Raw genomic sequence first — 20,083 nt, forward strand, 5'->3', positions numbered from 1 at the left:
TTTAGAGGTTTATTTTGCCAAGGTTGAGTTCATATCTGAGAAAAAGTAACACAAAATCACAGGAACATCTGTGATCTGTGCTCTTTCCAAAGAGGGCTTGAGGACTTCAATATTTAAAGGGGAAAGAGCAGGCAGTAGGGGAAAGTGGAAAGAAAGAAAAAAGAGAAGGTAGTTAAAAGGGGCAAGTAGTTGCATTCTTTGGGGCCTTTGATCAGCATTCACTGAAAGCACATGTTACATTCGTGAAAGGAGGTCGTAGAGGAATAGTCAATTATGCTAGTGCTTGGTGAATCTGCATTTTTACAAGATTAAATATAGGGTAGAGGAAGCAGTCAAATATGCATTTTTCTCCAGCGAGAGGAAGGATGACTCCTAGACCTGTCTTTGTCCCATACTTGGGAAGATAAGCCGTTAGTTTACATTGCCAGGATGAGATTCAACTGATCTGTTTTAGAGTAAAGATCTTGGGGGCCCACAAGGAATTTCCTTGTAAACAAGCCCCTTGGGGAGGTGTGTGGCTTTTGATCTTTGTAGCTATCTATTTAGGAACAAAATGGGAGGCAGTGTTGCCTGACTCAGTTTCCAAGCTTGACTCTTCCCTTTGGCGTAGTAATTTGGGGGTCCAGAGATTTTTATTTTCCCTTCACAAGCTAACAGGAGCCTTTGGAGAGAATGCTCTGGACCGGTGAGTGAGCCATGAGTTCGGGCCACAGGCTCTGAAGCCGTGAAGCCTTGGTACGGAGCGGGTGGCGCTTCGAGGTCAGTGCCACAGGAGGGAGGTCAGGGCCAGCGTCAGACGTGGGGCCCCATGGAGGGCGGAGTGGAGACCCCTTCGTTCGGGGGCGGAGGGATGACTCTGAGCATTTAGAACTTTTGTGCATCTCCCTGTGGGCGCATCTCTTGGCCAGCGAGATGCTTTGACACAGCCCCTTAAGCTATTTTAAGAGCTATCCCATAAAGCCGTGAAGGCACACTGGGTGGAGCTGGCGGCCGCCCGGGGCAGGCACTTTTGAGCCAGGGAGGAAGCGGGGAGGGAAGGAGGGCGGGAAGGACGGGCGACCTACTTCCTGAATCGCCTGCAAACCCCAGAGGAGCTCGGCCTGCGCTGCGCCACGATGTCCCGGGAATCTGCCAGGAGCCTGGGGAAGGGTGAGGCCTGCCCGCCGCGAAGAGGGGTGATCTCGGCGACCCCCGGCGGCATGTTCGAGGCTGCTCCGGGAGCCCAGCCTCCCGGGAGCGCCCCACCGGCGGGGAACGGGTCGGAGCTGCAGTGGGACGCGGGGGCCGTGGGATACGGGGGGTCTCGACACCTCTCTGGGCCGTAATCGCCTTCGCTTCTCCCCGGCAGGAAGCGCGCCCCCGGGGCCGGTCCCGGAGGGCTCGATCCGCGTCTACAGCATGAGGTTCTGCCCGTTTGCTGAGAGGACGCTTCTGGTCCTGAAGGCCAAGGGAATCAGGTGGGCACCCAGGCGGGGCACGCTCCCCGAGCTGTCCGGGAGCTTGTTGCAGGCGGCGGCGTGGGGTGGGGTCTCAGCCCCTTTCTACCCGCCTCCCGCCAGCGTCCTTTACTGCACATTATTCTCCGCCCTTTGGGAGACAGCAAGGTATAGACCCTTCCCCTAGGAAAAATAGGCCACAGATTCCAACGGTCTAGGACAAGACTCCAGGTCTGGGACACCTCATTTAGATTAACCAACCATTTAATGGATTAGAAAAGCTGAGGCTCCAGTGATGTTAGTGATTTGCCCGGGTAATAACCGGCAGCAGCTCTTTCAGCTTTGGTAGGTGGCAAATTCCTGGTCCAGAGTCCTTTTGCTTTTGCCCTACTGTGATTCCCCATTCTTATTCCAGCTCAACTGTTAGCTGTTATTCTGAATGTATTGTTCCCTCCTGGAATAGTAATTTACCCCAGTACAGCAGAGTTTAGACCCTGACCCTCCTAGAGTAGTGCTGAGTTTACTGCACATATTCCTGTGGATTGGGCTGTTGGTTGAGTCAAACAGAGGGAAGTGTCTGTCTAGCTCATCCTTCTGCAGAGCCTGTTTTGAAACTAGCGTAGTTTTTGACTTACGGGCTATCCACAGGACATGTGCAACAGTCACTTCACTTTTCTCTGACACCAAGTATCCATTGGAACCACTTCCTTTCCCATGACTTTTGAATGTCTGTTGATTAGACATTTATTAGATACCTGTGGTGTGGAAGGCTCTGTGCAAGTGTAAAACAAAACCCCCATTCTTAAGAAATTTTCTGTGTGTTTAGTGTCTGTGAACTAATTTTAGTTTTCTAAGGGGAGAATCTTTAGGAGTAGGCAATTATTTTCCCTAAAAGAAAGGTAAAATGCATTTAAAAAATACATTTGAAGGGGATTTGTCATTACTTCACTAAGAAATGCCTCTCATTTGGATGAGATTATGATTCTGAACACAGAATACTTACTACTTAGTAATGTTTATCAAAAACACTGTCATATTTGCTGTAATAAAACTCTTTTATTGTACTAAGAGAAATCTAATTTAATCGAAATTGAAAAAGACCTTTTTTGGTACTCATTTAATTGAAAAGTCCAGGAGCATGACACAGCTGGATTCAGAGGCACAAAGTCCTGGGTTATGTGCTTCACTCTGGACCTTTAGTCTGAAACAACCCTACCTTATTTACTGAGGCAGTTTTCCAAAGGAACATTGGAACTATCTTCCCATAATAGTGTGGGTAGAAGGGAGGAAGAGGGTGGTTAACAGCTTCCTGGCAGTGCAAACAACAAAGGTCTACTACATTAATAGACCAGTTTTAAGCTGGAGCCCCTAGGAGGCTTTTACTGGGAAAGTACTAGATTCTAACCACATGATATGACTTAACAAAGCATGGTTTTCTCTAAAAGATGCATCTTCCAACTTGCTGTGGCAGGTGTATAGACTTGTTGGCTCACGATGCCAGGTTACCAAAATGCATGTGTGTTCCGAGATACTTTTTTTTTTTAAGAACAAAAGCCCAGGATCTGCCTTTTGTTTTCATAGTAACAAAAGTTTTTATTTCATAGTTCAAAAATGTTGATAATTCTTTGGCAAGCAGCCAAGTAATTTTTTTTTTTTTTTTTGCAATGGCTGGTACCTAAGTGTCCAGTATTCTGTCAGCACATGAACCTTTTAAATTATACACACACCTGTGCTCATGTTCAAATTGGATGTTCCTTTGTTTCCATGGGGGATTATGTATTTAAATCCTTAAATGAAATGCTGTTCTAGCTACAGCTGTGGATGGAAAAATAGAAAACAAAAGGTATTGGTGTCTATTTTTTTTTTTAGTAATTTGTTCTATTGAATATTTATTCAGCCTTGACGATCATATGGACTTGGCTCTTTTCTCTTAGTTCCTCTACCGTCTCAGGCAACATACAAGATAGATCTAAATATAATCTGACTATAGCCTGGACTTCACCTGTTTTCTTCCTTTTTGGTTTACTTTGTACGATTTACTCAGACAACATGTTTTTTAAAAATCAGTGCATGGAGATTTAATCTGAAAGCTTTTTTTGTGGGTGGATTGTTTTTTTTTTTTTTTTTTTTTCGAGACAGGGTCTCACCCTGTCACCCAGGCTAGAATGCAGTGGTGCAATCATGGCTCACTGCAACCTCTGCCTTCAGGGCTCAAGTAATCTTCTCACCTCAGCATCCTGAGTAGGTGGGATTACAGGTGAGTGCCACCACACTTGGCTAGTTTTTATATTTTTTGTAGAGATAGGGTTTCACCATGTTGCCCAGGCTGGTCTTGAACTCCTGGGTTTAAGCAATCCGCCCACTTCAGCCTCCCAAAGTTCTGGGATTACAGATTGAGCTATCACACCTGGTCTTGTGGGTGGATTTTAAGGATTCTTTAATATCTTTGTAAAAACCAAGAAACTTTTTACTCAAATTAGCAAAATAAATTGAATTTTATGTTGGTTCTCATATAGTGGGTAGTGGACACAATTCAATTAGTTGCCTCGTATGATTTATAACTAAGATACCTCTTAGCCATAAATGGAGTATCTTATTGACAATTTTGAAGCATTTCCACTGATATATTCATTCATTCATATGAAATATTTCAAAACAAAAATATTTACTGAGTCCTTATCTGAAACTTTTTATTTTCTTCAGAGTATTTATATCTATTTAGCATTTTGCTCACTTACATGTTTGTTTATTACTATGAGCAGATACACAAGATCTCACCTTTCATGGAGCTTACATTCTAGGAAGATAACTTAATAAACTTGTAAATAAGTGAGCAAAGTAATTTCAGATACACATTATCAATTCAATGAAGAAAATAAAACATGATAATCATGTAATAGAAGCTGCTCAGCAACTTCAGAGCTGTGGTCAGGGATGGCCTGGGGATGTGTGTTTGACCTGGGAAGACCTAGGAAAAGGCAGGCAGAGGAGGCAGAGGACCATCAGGTGCAAAGACTCTAAGGTGGAAACACATTTGGCAAATTCAAGCAATATAAAAAAGGCCAATGTGTAGAAGAAACATAGGGGAAAAGCTTCATGACACTGGCCTTGGCAATGATTTCCTGGACATGACACCAAAGACTGGGCAACAAGACCAAAAATAAACACATGGGAGTACATCAAACAAAAAAGCTTCCACACAGCAAAGGAAATGATTAACAGAGCAAAAAGGCAACCTATGGAATAGGAGAAAGTACTTGCAAACCACATATCTGGTAAGGGGTTAATCTCCAAAATACATAAGGAATCTCTACAACTCAACAATGAAAAAACCTGATTTTAACATGGGCTAAGATCTTAAACAGACATTTCTCAGGCTGGGCATGGTAGCTCACGCCTATAACCCCAAGGCAGGCAGATCACTTGAGCCCAGGAGTTCAAGACCAGTCTTGACAACACGGCAGGATCCTGTCTCTACAAAAAAATTAGCTGGGTGTGGTGGTGCACGCCTGTGGTCCCAAGTACTCGGGAGGCAGGAGGACCGCTTTAGCCCAGGAGGTTGAGGCTGCAGTGAGCTGTGATCAAGCCACTGCACTCCAGCCTGGGAGACAGAGTGTAAAAAAAAAATTAAAAATTAAAAAAATAGACATTTCTTCAAAGAGGACATAAAAATGGGCAACACATATATGAAAAAGTGCTTATCACTAATCATCAGGAAAATGCAAATCAAAATCACATAATAACTCACACTTGTCAAGATGACTATAATTAAAAAAGACAAAAAGTATTAGCAAGGATGTGTAGAAATCAGAACCCTTGCACACCGTTCGCACTGTTGGTGGGAATGTAAAATGGTACAGCTGCTATGGAAAACAGTATAGATGTTCTTCAAAAAATTAAAAATAGAACTACCATATGATTCAGCAGTCTTGCTACTGGGTATATATCCAAATTAAATGAAATCAAGTTCTCAAAGGGATATTAGCACGCTCATGTAGACTGCAGCACTGTTCATAACAGCATAATGTCAATGTCCATCAGCAGATGAATGGATAAAGAAAATGTGGTAATGCTATTCCCCCTAAAAAGGAAGGAAATTCTGCAATACGTGACAACATGGATGGACCTTGCAGACATTATGCTGAGTAAAATAAGCCAGACACAGAAAGACAAATACTGCATGATTGTACTTAAAAGGTGTATCGAAAGTAGTCAAATTCATAAAATCAAAAACTAGAATGGAAGGAATCTAGGCAGACTCCTAAATTTGGGGTTTGATCAGCTAAGTGGATGGCAAAGAGGATTTATCCAAAAGCACAAAAGTGGTTTCCCTCTCTTTATAGTCTCCTATGTGTCTTTCAGGCACGAAGTCATCAATATCAACCTGAAAAATAAGCCTGAGTGGTTCTTTAAGAAAAATCCCTTTGGTCTGGTGCCAGTTCTGGAAAACAGTCAGGGTCAGCTGATCTATGAGTCTCCCATCACCTGTGAGTACCTGGATGAAGCATACCCAGGGAAGAAGCTGTTGCCGGATGACCCCTATGAGAAAGCTTGCCAGAAGATGATCTTAGAGTTGTTTTCTAAGGTTTGTGCATAAGAAATTTCAGCTCCTATTTGAAAAACCTGTTTTTTAAAGCGAAATCTGTGCTGCCATTTATAGTTCAATGATTTGGGAGAGAAAAACAAAACAGGAATATACTTGTCAGCTCTGAGTGTCCTGCAAGTCCTTTCACGATCCAGTTCCTGTTTACCTCCAAAATTATCCCTTTTCACTCTTCTCCTGACACTTTATATATGCCAGCCATACTAAACTTTTCTCAGAATTCCCAAATTCGCCCCTTTCTCTCTCAATTCTTGCTGTCAGATTCTTCCCACTTCTCACCGTGCCTGGTTATCTCCACATCATTTTTCACGTCTGTTCAGACACTGCTGCCTTTCAGGAGCTTGTCAGGCTGGTCAGTGCTCTAGCTTCTGAGTTCCCATCTGTGTGAACTTTCGCCTGTCTTCTTGCCTGTGTACTGCACTGGGGTTGTGAGCTCCTTGAGGGTGAGGGTGTGTTTTGATCACTGCTAGTTCGCTGCCTAGTTTTGTGACTGGCTCTGCTATTTCCTTGTGACTCTAAGCAAGTTACTTATACTTTGCCTCTCCGTTCATCATTGGTAAAATGGATATAGTAATTGTTCCCACCTCATAAGATAAAAATCAGTTAATATAAAACACCTGGAGCAGAGTCTGACACAGTAACTACTTAGTTCTTGTCCTTATAGCCATAGCATCAAGCAGCGAGCAGCTACTCAGATGACTGAATAAATGGCATTCCTGGAGAGCTGTTTGTACCTTACTTAGCATCAACATTGTGGATTAGCACAAACAATTAATATTAACAAAGAAATAACTAACAGATGTGTGTTTAGACACCAAGAATAGCATGTCTGGTTATATGCCTATAATATTGTCACCTTGGTAGTATGGTCAGTGTATAAAGGATTATCTTTAGAGAAAAAGATGGTTAAAGAAATGCCCTAAGAGAGAGTTATAGGGAAAACATTCCGTTTTAGGAGACATTACAAAGGGAAGCCAACGGGAAAGGAAGAGTGAGTCACCTGCTTAGTAAGATGAGGGTGAAAGAATAGTAGAGGTGGCTGCTGTGAAAGATAATGAAAGGGAACATGACATTTTCAAGAAAGATGTTGGAGAGTTTTACAAAGTAGTAACAAGTTAAAGGCATGCAGCTTCAAGACATGAAGTCATCAATATCAACCAAAAAACATAAGCCTAAGTGGTTCTTTAAGAAAAATCTCTTTGGTCTGGTGCCAGTTCTAGAAAATTTTTTTTAGTATGGCTGGAATATAAAGTATCAGGAGAAGAGATAAAATGGGTAACTTTGGAGCGGTAAACAGGAACTGGATTGTGAAAGGACTTGTAGGACACGTCAGAGAAAATGAGCTTTAAAAGTAAAGCTTTTAGGCATGAAGTTTTACTTTCATGCATAAAGCTACTACTTTAAAAAGTAGTCACAAGAGATTCATTGAACTATCTAGAAAGAAAATGAGCTTTAGAAGGAATGCTGAAGATGCCCATCTTTACTTCCCCACTTGCTTTTAAGGGAGAGGTGGCCTTATGTACATATGACCCTGCTCTCCTGGCCACAGCCCATCAGAACAGAAACGTACCCCACCCCCACACCTGGGCCAGTCATTTTCTCTCCTGGGAACTTGGAAATGAGACACAGAGACTAAGACAGTAAAGGTTAGGACAGTAAAGACAACTAAGCGTTGGGGCTCAAATATAACATTAGAGGCTAGGAAAACCAAAGCCACTTAAGAAATAATTTTTTAGAAAAGCAAAAATTAAAAGCATTGCAAAGGGATTGAAGTACATAAAGTAATATGGAGCAGAAATGTAAGGAAAAACAGATGAAAGACCAGGTAGACCCAGATGGAAATGTGGATGAAAGGGCTGCCTGAAAGCCTTCAGTCCCAGGGCAGGCTGAACTGATGTGGATGGGATTTCATGGGATTCTATATTTTTACAAGTGCCTGTTTACTTAAACTAGGATGAGTGGACTTCTGCATCTTGCAATGAAATGACACCAAAGACCAAAGTACTAAAACACACAAACACCATCACGAGCATTAAAGCATCTGATGCTACACCCGTCAAGTCTTTAGGTAGTCAGTCCCTTTTGGACAGTCTCCTGGTGTCCTCCCCAACAAAGAAATCAGAAAAATTCTCTACCCTAGCTCTTTGCAGTTGGGGCCAAGTTTTGTGACCTAGGCTTTTCCTGTCAGACACACACAATAGAGCTCAATTCAGAAATGAGCAAGGTGAGGAAACAGACTTGGTGGGATATCTGTTTAAGATATTCAGCTCTCCACTGGTTCTGCTGGTGAGAGTGGCGGCAGAGCTTCTGGGTTTCAGCAGTGTGGGTTACAAAATAAAATTCTCGAGTAGAAATGGCATCAGTGCCAGTGGCGTTAGCGGTTATCTCAGACTCTACTTTCTGGCAGCTGCACAAACTGAAGCATCTAATGCTCAGCTTGCACTAGCATCAGTGGGCGCTTCCCCTGAGGCCAGTTCTCAGCATGAATTTGGGATGTTCTGTCTTAATTCCAAGCCTGTTTGTTCAGCCTCCCAATAATTCTATAAGCCACTTAGTCTCCTTTAAAGAAAGTTGTGTTGGCCGGGTGTGGTGGCTCAAGCCTGTAATCCCAGCACTTTGGGAGACTGAGGCAGATGGATCACCTGAGGTCAGGAGTTCGAGACCAGCCTGGCCAGTATGGCGAATCACCATCTGCTGTACTAAAAATACAAAAATTAGCCAGGCGTAGTAGCACATGCCCATAATCTCAGCTACTAAGGAGGCAGAGACAGGAGAATTGCTGAGCCTGGGTGGTGGAGGTTGCAGTGAGCTGAGATCATGCCACTGCATTCCAGCCTGGGTGACAGAGCATGACTCCGTTTCAAAAAAAAAGGAAAGAAAGTTGTTTCTTAAACATGCCAAAGTAGGTTCTGTTATTTATAATTGATAAAATCCTGACCAACCCAGCATTTTAGGCCACAAAACTGTTCCTAAGACCAGTCCGTTGCCTCTGTGAGCACAGGAACTTGGTGCACCCTTGATGTTTCTAGAACACCTTGACACCAGGACTATGAGGGTTCTGTCATGTTTTTATGTGAGGGGGCCGATATAGTTAGCCATAAACTGATAAACTAAGAAATTATTCTCTTTCTAGGTACCATCCTTGGTAGGAAGCTTTATTAGAAGCCAAAATAAAGAAGACTATGCTGGCCTAAAAGAAGAATTTCGTAAAGAATTTACCAAGCTAGAGGAGGTAATCATTTCTCCTAGCTACCATCAGAGTAAACGATAACTATACCTACCCTCCTTTTCCTCCTATTCTTTTCTTCATATTCCCACTTCCCAAGTCACTTTCTGGCAATTAGGAAAATTCCCCTAAACATTTTTGTTTACAGCAGACTGCTGTTATAAAGCAGAAAGCTGTTCTGCTTAAGATATAAATCAAAACACCTAAAAATACTTTGTCATGGGCTTGCTTTAAAATATTCTGCTGTGTTAACATTAAAGTAACAAGGAAAAAGGAAATTGTACCCACATTTCCACAAGCTTTTATGTATCCAGTTTTCCATGCTTGTTTGCAGTCCTTGTCCATATATTTTTAAAAAATTAATGTAGCTCTAATCAGAGCATAGATATCATTCTGTGTTCTGCTTTTTTTTCTGTGTCCTGTGTCCACTTAGTATTACATACTCAATATTTCCCACCAGAAAAAGTTTGCAATGAACAGTACAGACACTTGAGGGAAGCCCAGATATATTTTACCTTCTTTTGGGGAAAGCTGACATTTGGGCCTTGGAGTCTGTCTCTTGGCCTTGAGATATTTCATTCATGCTAAGCCTGAAGTTTTTGCTGACAGAAGATATAGTTCCCGTCTTTTATGGGAATGCATTTAACATCTTATCAGTAATATGACATTTGCTGTAGGTTTTTCAGAAACCTTTTTTTTCATTATAAAGTTCTCTTCTATTACTAGTTTGCTAATTTTTTAAAAAGTCATAAATGTTGAATTTTATTGAATGCTTTTTCTGCGTCTTTTACATCTATTGAAATGTTCATAGAATTTTTTCCTGTTAATCTGGTGAATATGGTGCTACTGACAGATTTTTTTTTTTTTTTTAATGTTTAACCATCCTAGCATTCCTAAGATAAAACCTACTTGTTCTCTATGGATTTTAATATGTACTGTAGAATTAGCTAATAAATGAGTTTTGTATGTGTGTTCATAAATGAGATTGGCCTATAATTTTCTATTCTTATAGTATCATTATTGGCTTTTGGTATCAAGGATATTCTGACCTCATAAAATAAGTTGGGTAACTAAGCTGTTTTTCTAATCTCTGAAACCATTTGGTAGGGACTAGTGTTTCTTTAAAACATTTGAGCCTGGTGTCTTTAACAGGGGTAGATTTTTCATTACTAGTTTGATTTCTTTAATGGTAATTGGTTTTTCGGTTTTACATTTCTTCTGGAATCAATGTTGGTACTTTATTTTTTTCTGCTGAACAGTGTGGGAGCTGGAAAGTAGGATGCAGTCCATATTCTTCAGATAATTAGTTCAGTAGTAGACGGAACACAATTGGTAGATATATGCAATCTAAAATGCATACTATGCATTGAAAAAAACTATGGAGGTTATTTATAAAGGACAAATTAGTTTGGTGTTGGTTTAAATAGCCAGATAATATTCTCAATCACTCCCTTTGGCAAACCCTGTAACCAATTCACCTTCTTAAAATTTCAGAAACATACAATTTGTGTTTGGTTTTCAAATGATTGTCATCTGTTTAGTAGCTAATACAATCTATTTCCAGTATATTTTAAGTACAAATGCTTTTGCACTTACAATGGGGTTACATCCAATAAACCCATCATAAGTTGAAAATATCGTAAGTGGAAAATGCATTTAATAAACCCAACCTACAGAGCATCATAGCTCAGCCTAGCCTGCTTTAAATGTGCTCAGAAAACTTCCATTAGCCTGCAATTAGGCAAAATCATCAAACATAAAACCTATTTATAAAGTGTTGAATATTTCATATAATTTATTGAATATCCATATTCAAAAGATGCTGGCAACACAGCACACATTAGAGCATTGGTTGTTTACTCTCCTGATGGTGTGGCTGCCCAGCATCAAGAGTATCATACTGCAAATCGATAGCCCAGGAAAAGAGCAAAATTCAAAGTACAGTTTCTACTGAATGCTTGCTTTTGCACCATTGTAAAGTTGAAAAGAATTTAAACTGAACCATCATAAGCTGCAGACTGTGCATTTTATATTGAAAAGTTAGTATTTTTAATTTTTGACACAGGGAAGTACCCAAAGCATAAGAACATACACATTTTCACAAAGTGAACATAGTCATGGAACCAGCACTCATATCAACTAACAAAATATTAGTTTGGGCTTTTTTGTAGTTTATGCAAATGAACTCATATAATGTTCATCTTTTTGGGTCTGCCTGCTTTCATTCAATATTAGATTTGTGGGTTCATCTATGCTGTGTGTAGTTCTTTCCTATTGTTTATACAGTGTTCCAAAGTATAGTATATTATAGTTTACCCATTCTACTCTTGATAATAAGCATTTTCACATTTGGGCTATTACAAATAGTGCTGCAGTGAACATTCACATACATATCTTTTGGTGAACATGTGTTACATTTCCAAGTAGAATTGCTCGGTGATAAGAGTATGCATACTCTTAAAACATGGTTGTACCAATTTACACCTCTATGACAGTGGTTCCATACCCTTGCCAACTTCATTTTGTTCATTTTAGGCATTCTCATGGATGTATAGTGTTATTGTATTTTGGTTTTAATTTGCATTTCCCTAATGACTAATGCAGTTGAACACCTTTCCAAATGATAATTGGTCATTTGGACATCATCTTTTGTGAAGATCAAGTCTTGCTCATTTTTCTAATGGGTTATTTGCCATTTTTCTTACTGATTCCCAGGAATCCTTTCTATATTCTGAATACCAGTCCTTTGTATTACAGATATGTTGTACTCTGTGACTTGTTTTATTTTTCAGTTTTCCAGTTTATGTTGCGATTGTTTTGCTTCATCCCAGACCAACAGATTCTAAAGCTTAATTAAGTTTTTTGATCAAACAGACAAAAACCCAACTTGGATACATTGGAGTAAAAACTGCTTCTCTCACCTGCTCTACTTAATTTCCCTTCAGCGTTTCTAGTGAGTCTTACTACATGCACAAATAATAAATACTTTTATGCTGTTTAATGTTCAGGTTCTGACTAATAAGAAGACGACGTTCTTTGGTGGCAATTCTATCTCTATGATTGATTATCTCATCTGGCCCTGGTTTGAACGGCTGGAAGCAATGAAGTTATATGAGTAAGATATTTGAATATTTTGTGCATAATCTAGGATGACAGTTGGCATAGTATATATTGACCTTTCTTTTTAACAGAAGTTAAAATATGTAATACAACTGGTCTGAATGAGAACAAGCAGTCGGGAGTCTTGGACTATCCAGGGCATGTCATATACCTACACTAACTACTCTCCATCACTGGGAGGAGGCAGGGATTTCTGTGACATGTAGTAAAGTGCTTTAAAATTTACTCCTTCCTTCCTGATTACAAATCCATAAGGGGAAGGGTACGGTGGCTTATGCCTGTAAGCCCAGCACTTTGGGAGGCCGAGCTGGGTGGATCATCTGAGGTCAGGAGTTGGAGACCAGCCTGGCCAATGTGGTGAAACCCCATCTCTACTAAAAATACAAAAATAAGCTGGGCATTGTGGTGCACACCTGTAATCTCAGCTACTCAAGAGGCTGAGGCAGGAGAATCACTTGAACCCGGGAGGCGGTTGCAGTGAGCCGAGGTCATGTCACTGAACTCCAGCCTGGGCAAGAGCAACACTCTGTATCCAAAAAAAAAAAAAAAAAAAAATCCATAAGATTGTAAATTTTTATAAGGATGTTGTTGCCAGATTGTATGATCAGTGTTACCTCCCATTTACCAGTAAGATTTCCACATTATTTTCCAAATTCTGTTTTGAGTTTGGCAGCCACCTTGCCTTACTCCCGCTTCTTGGACATTAGAACTATTCAGGGTTACTTTTGGTCATAATCTGGGTGTAGACTAATTAACATAGAACATTCCTGATTGTATTGCCTGTTCTCATTTTAATAAATTGTCAGTTTCTCTCTTTGGGCAAGTTCTCACATTAACAAGTCGCTTCACTCTAGTCTCATTCCTCTTGGGTAAAAAAGGAACCTCTATAATGTCTTTCAAATTGAATATTCTATTACATGCATTTTAAAATATTTTTAATGAAATATTTAAGGGGAAAAAATGAAACTGTAGAGTAATAATGACATTTGGGAGACTCTGTGATGTCATCCTAGTTGACCTAGCTCACACCTTTCATTTTTTCCTCTTTCCACAGGTGTGTAGACCACACTCCAAAACTTAAACTGTGGATGGCAGCCATGAAGGAAGATCCCACAGTCTCAGCCCTGCTCATTAGTGGGAAGGACTGGCAAGGTTTCCTAGAGCTTTACTTACAGAACAGCCCTGAGGCCTGTGACTATGGGCTCTGAAGGGGGCAGGAGTCAGCAATAAAGCTATGTCTGATGTTTTCCTTCACTAATATGAATAGCATGCTTTTATTTTACCAAGGGTTCAGGTTGCATGGGATCATCTTCTCTGATGTGACATCGACAGCCTAATGGTGGGGTCTCCTTAAGGCCCCGCTACAGAAATGAAAATGCATTTCCTGTCTCAACATGCTAAAACGACTCTGAGGGTTCTACCATAGTCCATGCTGAAAAGCCCCAAATTATCATCTTTAGCAAAATCTGGACTTCAAACTTTTTTTTTTTTTTGAGACTGAGTTTCACTCTTGTTGACCAGGCTGGAGTGCAATGGCCTGATCTCGGCTCACCGCAACCTCTGCCTCCGCCTCCCAAGTAGCTGGGATTACAGGCATGCACCACCACACCTGGCTAATTTTTTATATTTTTAGTAGAGACAGGGTTTCTCCATGTTGGTCAGGATGGTCTCAAACTCCCGACCTCAGGTGATCCGTGCGCCTCAGCCTCCCAGTGTTGGGATTACAGGCATGAGCCACGGGTGGCGCCACTCCACAATCTAACTTTATAACTGCTCACAGGAAATTTCCACTCGGTTACCCTGTTGTGTGATTTCAAGAGATGCTCTCTCGTTACTTGTCTTCTGGTTTCTTACTTGAGAAGCTTTCAATTCCTTCTTTCATTTCCATCATCAAGTTAATTTCACATTCTCTCTATTGTTGGCACTGAAGACCAGACGCACATTACCCCAAAGGTGGGTGGCTGGGCAGATTCCTAGCTGGTCTCCCAGTCTCTAACCCCTTCAAATCCTTCCTATCAAATCCCATGCTGGGCACATACGTAGTGTACCACTTATGTAATTAAATACTGTGTAGGCTGTATCAGTCAATTCCGCCTATAGGGTTGATAAGTAATAAGAACCCCACTGAGAAATAGTAATGCCATCTTCCACACATTTTCATAGCCCACTGGGTTTCTCACTATTCAATTTTTATCATCACATCACCACCACGAGAAGGTAGGTCGAAGAGCATCATTTCATTCTACAGATGATGCAACGAAGGTCCCGAGTTTAAGTGAGGCCTTAAGGTGGTGGCAGAAAGATCACACCCAGCGCACTGCTCTTACCATCGGAATCAGGGCTGTCGGTCCGCCCCAATTGTCTGCTTTCCTGAACTTATTTTCAAGTTCGCCATTGAGAGAAACCTCCGAATGACTAATTCTTAAATTTAAGGGTGCATAATAATCACCTATGGCTCAACGCAGCATTTCCGATTCAGCAGGCTGGGGTTGGCCGCGAAGTCTATATCTGAAATGAGCCCCTCGCGCCAGGTGACGCAGGCGGTGTAGGGACCGCACCCGGAGGACGACCTGGAGCCGCCTGACTTCACAAAGGTCTCCTGCCGCCCACCTTCAGCGGCCACCAGCGCCTCGGCTGCCAGCAGCGGACCACGTCTGCGGCTGCGCGCCTACCCCAGCAAGCTTAGCCCTAGTGGTTTCCGGCGGATTTCCTCGCCGGTGCGGAGCCGGGTGCCGGGTCCCACAGCCAATCACTACCGGTTCCTCTTTCGTCAGCCACCAGAGCCGGCAGCACCCGCGAATCCCAATCACCAAGAGCCTGTAAGGCGGCCGCCCATTGGCTCCGCCGCACTGCCGGGCAGGCGCTTCCAAAGCTTTGAGGATTGGCTGACGCTCCGGGCGCCGGAGCTAGTTGGCGGGTAGGATCACGTGCGAGGGGCAGGCCCCTTCTAGGCCCCGCCTCCTTGCTGCTGCCGCCGCCAATCCTGGTCCGGTCTCGTGCGTTCCCGGAGGTCCCTCGCGGGACGTCTCTCACAGCCACCGGGTGGGTCCGTTCGGCCTGCGTTGTATTTGAAGGAAAGAGGGGTTTGAGGTCAATTCTGTTTGTTGGGGTTTTCACGAATTTCAGGGCCCACAGTAGGCTTGCCAACTTTAACTTTTGCCTAACACTTTACGAGAAATCCTATTTAACCTTGACCACTGTTGCATCAAAGAATTTCACATCCAAAAAAGTGCAGCCTAAGAATAAAGAACAGGTCTTCAAACTGCATACCTTTAATTAAGGTGTTCTTATTTTTCTGATTTGGCTGGAAACAGGCAGAGACCACCCCAGATAACCAGTTCTTAGCCTTGCGTGGGACACCACGAATTTATGCCACGTGTTTACGGCACTGGCAGGTAGGGGAATTTGGTTTCTGGGAATGTGCTGTCTTTGTGAAAACTATGAAAAGCCTTCCCTGCTACACTGAAATAATCATAAAAATAATAATAGCTAATGTTGAATACCTACTAGGTATACTAGGTATCAGACACATGCTAAGCATTCAATGTTTCTCATCCAGTTTCTGAATGAAACCTCTACAAACCACATAATGTACTGGTACTATTAGCTACAAATTACATATAAGAACACCAGGAAGTTGTTGTCATTTGCCCAAGGTCACCCAGTTAATAAATGTTGACGAGATTCGAACCTAGCCTGAACTCTTACAGTAAGACCATTCTTGAGATGAATTTATGTGTGCTATTTTTCCTGTCTGTTTTTATCCAACGGCTCTCAAGAGAGGATAGTATCTACCTTTTTGACCACACCATTATTCCTGGGATTTAACAGGAGTTAATGTTCCTTTTCTAAACTAAATGGTTTTGATTTTACAAATTATTTGACTTTTACTGATTTCAGGATCTTGACAATTTGCCTTTACTTATTCAGATGTTATTATACCAAATATTTATTTAAAAAGTTTTTTTTTTCTTTGATTCCCCAAGTTGTAGAGAGATAGGGATAGGGAAGCAGCATCAAGTACTTAAAAAGATAGCCTCATTTGACTCTGATTTCCCTATAGGGAATATGAAAAATTTCCCGAATATAGGCACATTTGAGAACAGAACCTTTTACCTAACTGATCTCACTTTTTGAACTTATTGGACAATGAGGGAACACCCAGTAATATAATCTTTCATGTAAATTAGGCTTCTAACATACTAAGAGGAATGTACTCCAGTTTCTGCTACTATCAAGAGATGGCATGACAAAAAATTTTGAAAAGTTGCCAAATGCAAACCACAGTTCCTCTTCTCAAAACAAATGCATGTAAATAGAATATAAGTTATTTCTTTGGTGGCATTATTTTCCTAGAAGGCTTAAGTCATTAATCACCCATGACCAAAGATCCAAACATTTTCAAAACAGATCCGATTATATTTCAGGTGGCTGAAAATGGATTTGAAGTAGGTTTAATATGGTCTAGTTACAATTTGTTTCATGATTGAGTGGGTCAGTATAATAAAGGTGTAAACACGAAATAACATAGAAGGAAAGTTTGCAAAGAGGATTTCAAATTTAAGTACCTGCTGGGTATTCAAAAGAAAGTAGGGATAAGCTTGAGGTTAAAATCTTTCTAGGGAAAGTATAGTGTTCAGAGGTAAGATTAAAAACCACATTACTGAAATGGAGTCTGCAGCATTCAACCCACTCAATTGGCATCAAACTGGTAACTGGTGAAATAAGTATTGTGAGTTGAACTTGAATTCTAATATGCTCGGCAAAGCCGAATCACGATGTGCTTCATCTTTATGGATACAAAATTGGAATGCACTCTGTTATAAAAAATATGTTCTTACTCACTAGCATTTGTCATTAACTTTGATGTATACTGAGCTCTTACTATACTGATGATGCCCTGGACTATTTGATTCGATACAACAACTCAAAAAGTAGGTATTATTGGCGTTCTCATTTTGCAGATGAGGAAAGTGAAGGTCAAAAAGGTTAGATAGCTTGCTTAAGTGCCAAAGCTGGGTCTCAAAAAGTCAGCCCATTGGGCTCCAGGGCCTATTCTGAGAACCTTGACACTAGATTGCTTCCCTTTAGAGGAGAACAGCTTCCATCCCTGTCTTCTGACTCTACCAAATTAACTTGGCATTTCAGAACTTGATTTCCCACATACAGATATACTTTTCATAAACATTTCCCAACTCTCAGAGTTAGTTTCTTTTAAAAGGTGGGAATGAAGAAACAAAACTTGGAAAATCATCCTCATCTGGCAAAGTAGAAAGGTGGATCCAGGAACCTTTTAATTTACAAATGGAATTCCCAGTTTGGCCATTGTTCAGAGACCATGGATGGGCAAACTAAGGCCATTGGGTTAAATCCAACCAATTGTTGGTTTTTGTATAGCTCAATATCTAAGAATGATTTTTTACATTTTTAAAGTGTTGAATAAAAAACCAGTCACAATGTGATATGTGAAAATTATATGAAATCCACTGAGAGTGAGCCCTAATATATTAATTATGGATGTTGGGTGGTAATATGTCAATGTGGGCTCATTGATTATAATAAATATCCCTCTCTGATTGGAATATTGATAGTGGGAGAGACTGAATGTGCGGGGGCACAGCATATATGGGAAATCTCTATTTTCTGCTCAATTTTGCTGTGAATCTAAAACTTTTAAAATAAAGGCTATTAAAATATATATATGAAGTTCAAATGCAGTGTGTCCATAAATACAGCCACACCCATTTGGTTGTTTATCTTCGATGGCTGTTTTTACACTACAAGTGTAGAACTGAATAGTTGAGATCAGATGGCCTGAAAAGCCTAAAATATTTAATATTTGTAAAAACATTTGCCAACCATTCAGTTCATTGCATCTGATAAAGACTAAGATATTGGTTGAGATTGTTGCCGCTGGAGTCAAACTTCCAGGGTTCCTAGTCCTCCCTCTTCCACTTACTAGTTGAGAAGTGTTTAACTGTGCTAATCTCAGTTTACTCATCTTTTAAAGTGAATCAAAATAGAACAGTAATGGGACAATTTTTTTTTTTTTTTTTTTTTTAAGACGGAATCTTGCTCTGTCGCCCAGGCTGGAGTGCAGTAGTGCAGTCTCAGCTCACTGCAAGCTCCGCCTCCCAGATTCGCGCCATTCTCCTGCCTCAGCCTCCCTAGTAGCTGGGACTACAGGTGCCCGCCATCGCACCTGGCTAATTTTTGTATTTTCAGTAGAGACGGGGTTTCACCGTATTAAACAGAATGGTCTCAATCGCCTGACCTCGTGATCTGCCCGCCTTGGCCTCCCAAAGTGCTGGGATTACAGGCATGAGCCACTGCACCTGGCCCACTTATGGGACTATTTTAAGAATTAACTGGGTCAATACACATGAAGCACCAAATAGTTATTAGTAAAATTTATTTTGATTTTGAGATTTTGCATTCCTCTTATGGCCTTTTTTAGGCTATGGATATATTTTTCTCAACTGTCTTGAAATCTGCTTTGTTTACATGAGGGGTACATGTGTATGCCCAGAAGTCATCTTATCTATCAGGAGCTCTAACATGACATGGTTATGTTTCTTGCTTCTATTTTTCCATCCAGTTTGTCCTTCTTGATCAGAATTAGCTCCAAAGTAATAGAAGTTACTCTATTACTTTCTCTATCTTCCTAAATGAAAAGTCAGCTTAGCAAGCCAGGAACCAATATGTCTTCTCCAACACCAGATTTCTTGCTGACATATATGCTTTTTATTTTCAGAGAATATTTATTCAAACATTTTTGCCATTCCCTAATTCTTGTAAAATGTTAATACTTTCCATATTATTATCTAAGCTTATGTCACATGAAATCATTGAATGACAGCAAAAAATGTAGTTGAGTCACTATTCTGAAGATTTGCAAAGATTCTTATTCACTAGCAAAAAATGTTAACACTATTATTAACCAAGAAGTTCTGGATAGACTGGAACTCCAAAGGCCTAACAGTACCCATTTATAAGCTACATAATTAGGCTCCGTCATTTTAATAAAAGATATTTAAATTCAACTATTATTTGTTGAGTAGCCATTATATGCTATATCTTTTCCTGGACTTAAAATCCTTTCTTCCCAGCACTGTTACCAGTTTTAAAGGTCAAGACAACGTGTCAAGCTTTGGACTTTTTAAGTTCTTCAACCCTACTAGCTGGTTACTTTGGGCAAATAATTTCATTTCTCTGAAGCTGTTTTCTGTTTTGAAAAGTAGGAATAATATGAGTTGCCTGACAGAGCAATTGTAGGAATCAAGGTAATCTTTGGAAATAATTTAGTCAGTATGAGTGAGACACAGAAAATATTTTTCTTTCCTTCATCACCTGAAGGTCATTTGCCACCAAATGAATTTACAAGCAATTCCCACAGCAGCCCAATTCTGGAAAATTTAAGGAATTATTTTTTTACCTGCTGAAATTCAAGATCTCAGCTTATCAGCATCAGAGCCAAAGCCACCTCCATTATCTCACATAAACAGAAAAGCTGTGCAAGTGGCCCCTATGGCTGGGCTGATACAATGTATCCTTAGCATCTAGTAAGAGTGTTCTCAAAAATTTATGCCGGGGAAGTGGGGGAGCTCACAAATTGTTCTTTGCCTCCAGGTATCTTAATTTTATTCATTGCTGGTTTTTCAGAGCTTGGGTAAAACCTCACAAGTAGGGACAGGACTG

General features: G+C 40.8%; 1 protein-coding gene across 3 annotated transcripts; it reads left to right on the plus strand.

The window, feature by feature from the left end:
• The first annotated feature begins 331 nt into the window (after positions 1–331).
• On the plus strand, positions 332–13,651 carry GSTO1 (glutathione S-transferase omega 1). Of its 3 annotated transcripts, none has more exons than XM_011977515.1 (6): positions 332–685; positions 1,349–1,457; positions 5,799–6,021; positions 9,173–9,271; positions 12,274–12,380; positions 13,440–13,649. In XM_011977515.1, exons 1-6 carry the CDS (start codon positions 673–675, stop codon positions 13,591–13,593), a joined length of 705 nt encoding a protein of 234 aa, XP_011832905.1. In that variant the 5' UTR covers positions 332–672; the 3' UTR covers positions 13,594–13,649. The 3 variants fall into 3 exon arrangements, with proteins under 3 accessions (XP_011832905.1, XP_011832904.1, XP_011832906.1); XM_011977514.1 differs by lacking the exon at positions 332–685 and adding an exon at positions 863–1,149; XM_011977516.1 differs by lacking the exons at positions 332–685; positions 9,173–9,271 and adding an exon at positions 900–1,149 and having other exon boundaries at positions 13,440–13,651.
• Positions 13,652–20,083: the final 6,432 nt, after the last annotated feature.

Source organism: Mandrillus leucophaeus, unplaced genomic scaffold (genome assembly GCF_000951045.1).
Source record: "Mandrillus leucophaeus isolate KB7577 unplaced genomic scaffold, Mleu.le_1.0 Scaffold18, whole genome shotgun sequence".
Taxonomy (NCBI): Eukaryota; Metazoa; Chordata; class Mammalia; order Primates; family Cercopithecidae; genus Mandrillus; species Mandrillus leucophaeus.

Coding starts and splice junctions, on each gene's coding strand:
- GSTO1 (XM_011977514.1), top strand. CDS start 1,116: ATGTCCCGGGAATCTGCCAGGAGCCTGGGGAAGG. Junction 1,150..1,348: donor TGCCAGGAGCCTGGGGAAGG/GTGAGGCCTGCC, acceptor TCTCCCCGGCAG/GAAGCGCGCCCCCGGGGCCG. Junction 1,458..5,798: donor CTGAAGGCCAAGGGAATCAG/GTGGGCACCCAG, acceptor TGTGTCTTTCAG/GCACGAAGTCATCAATATCA.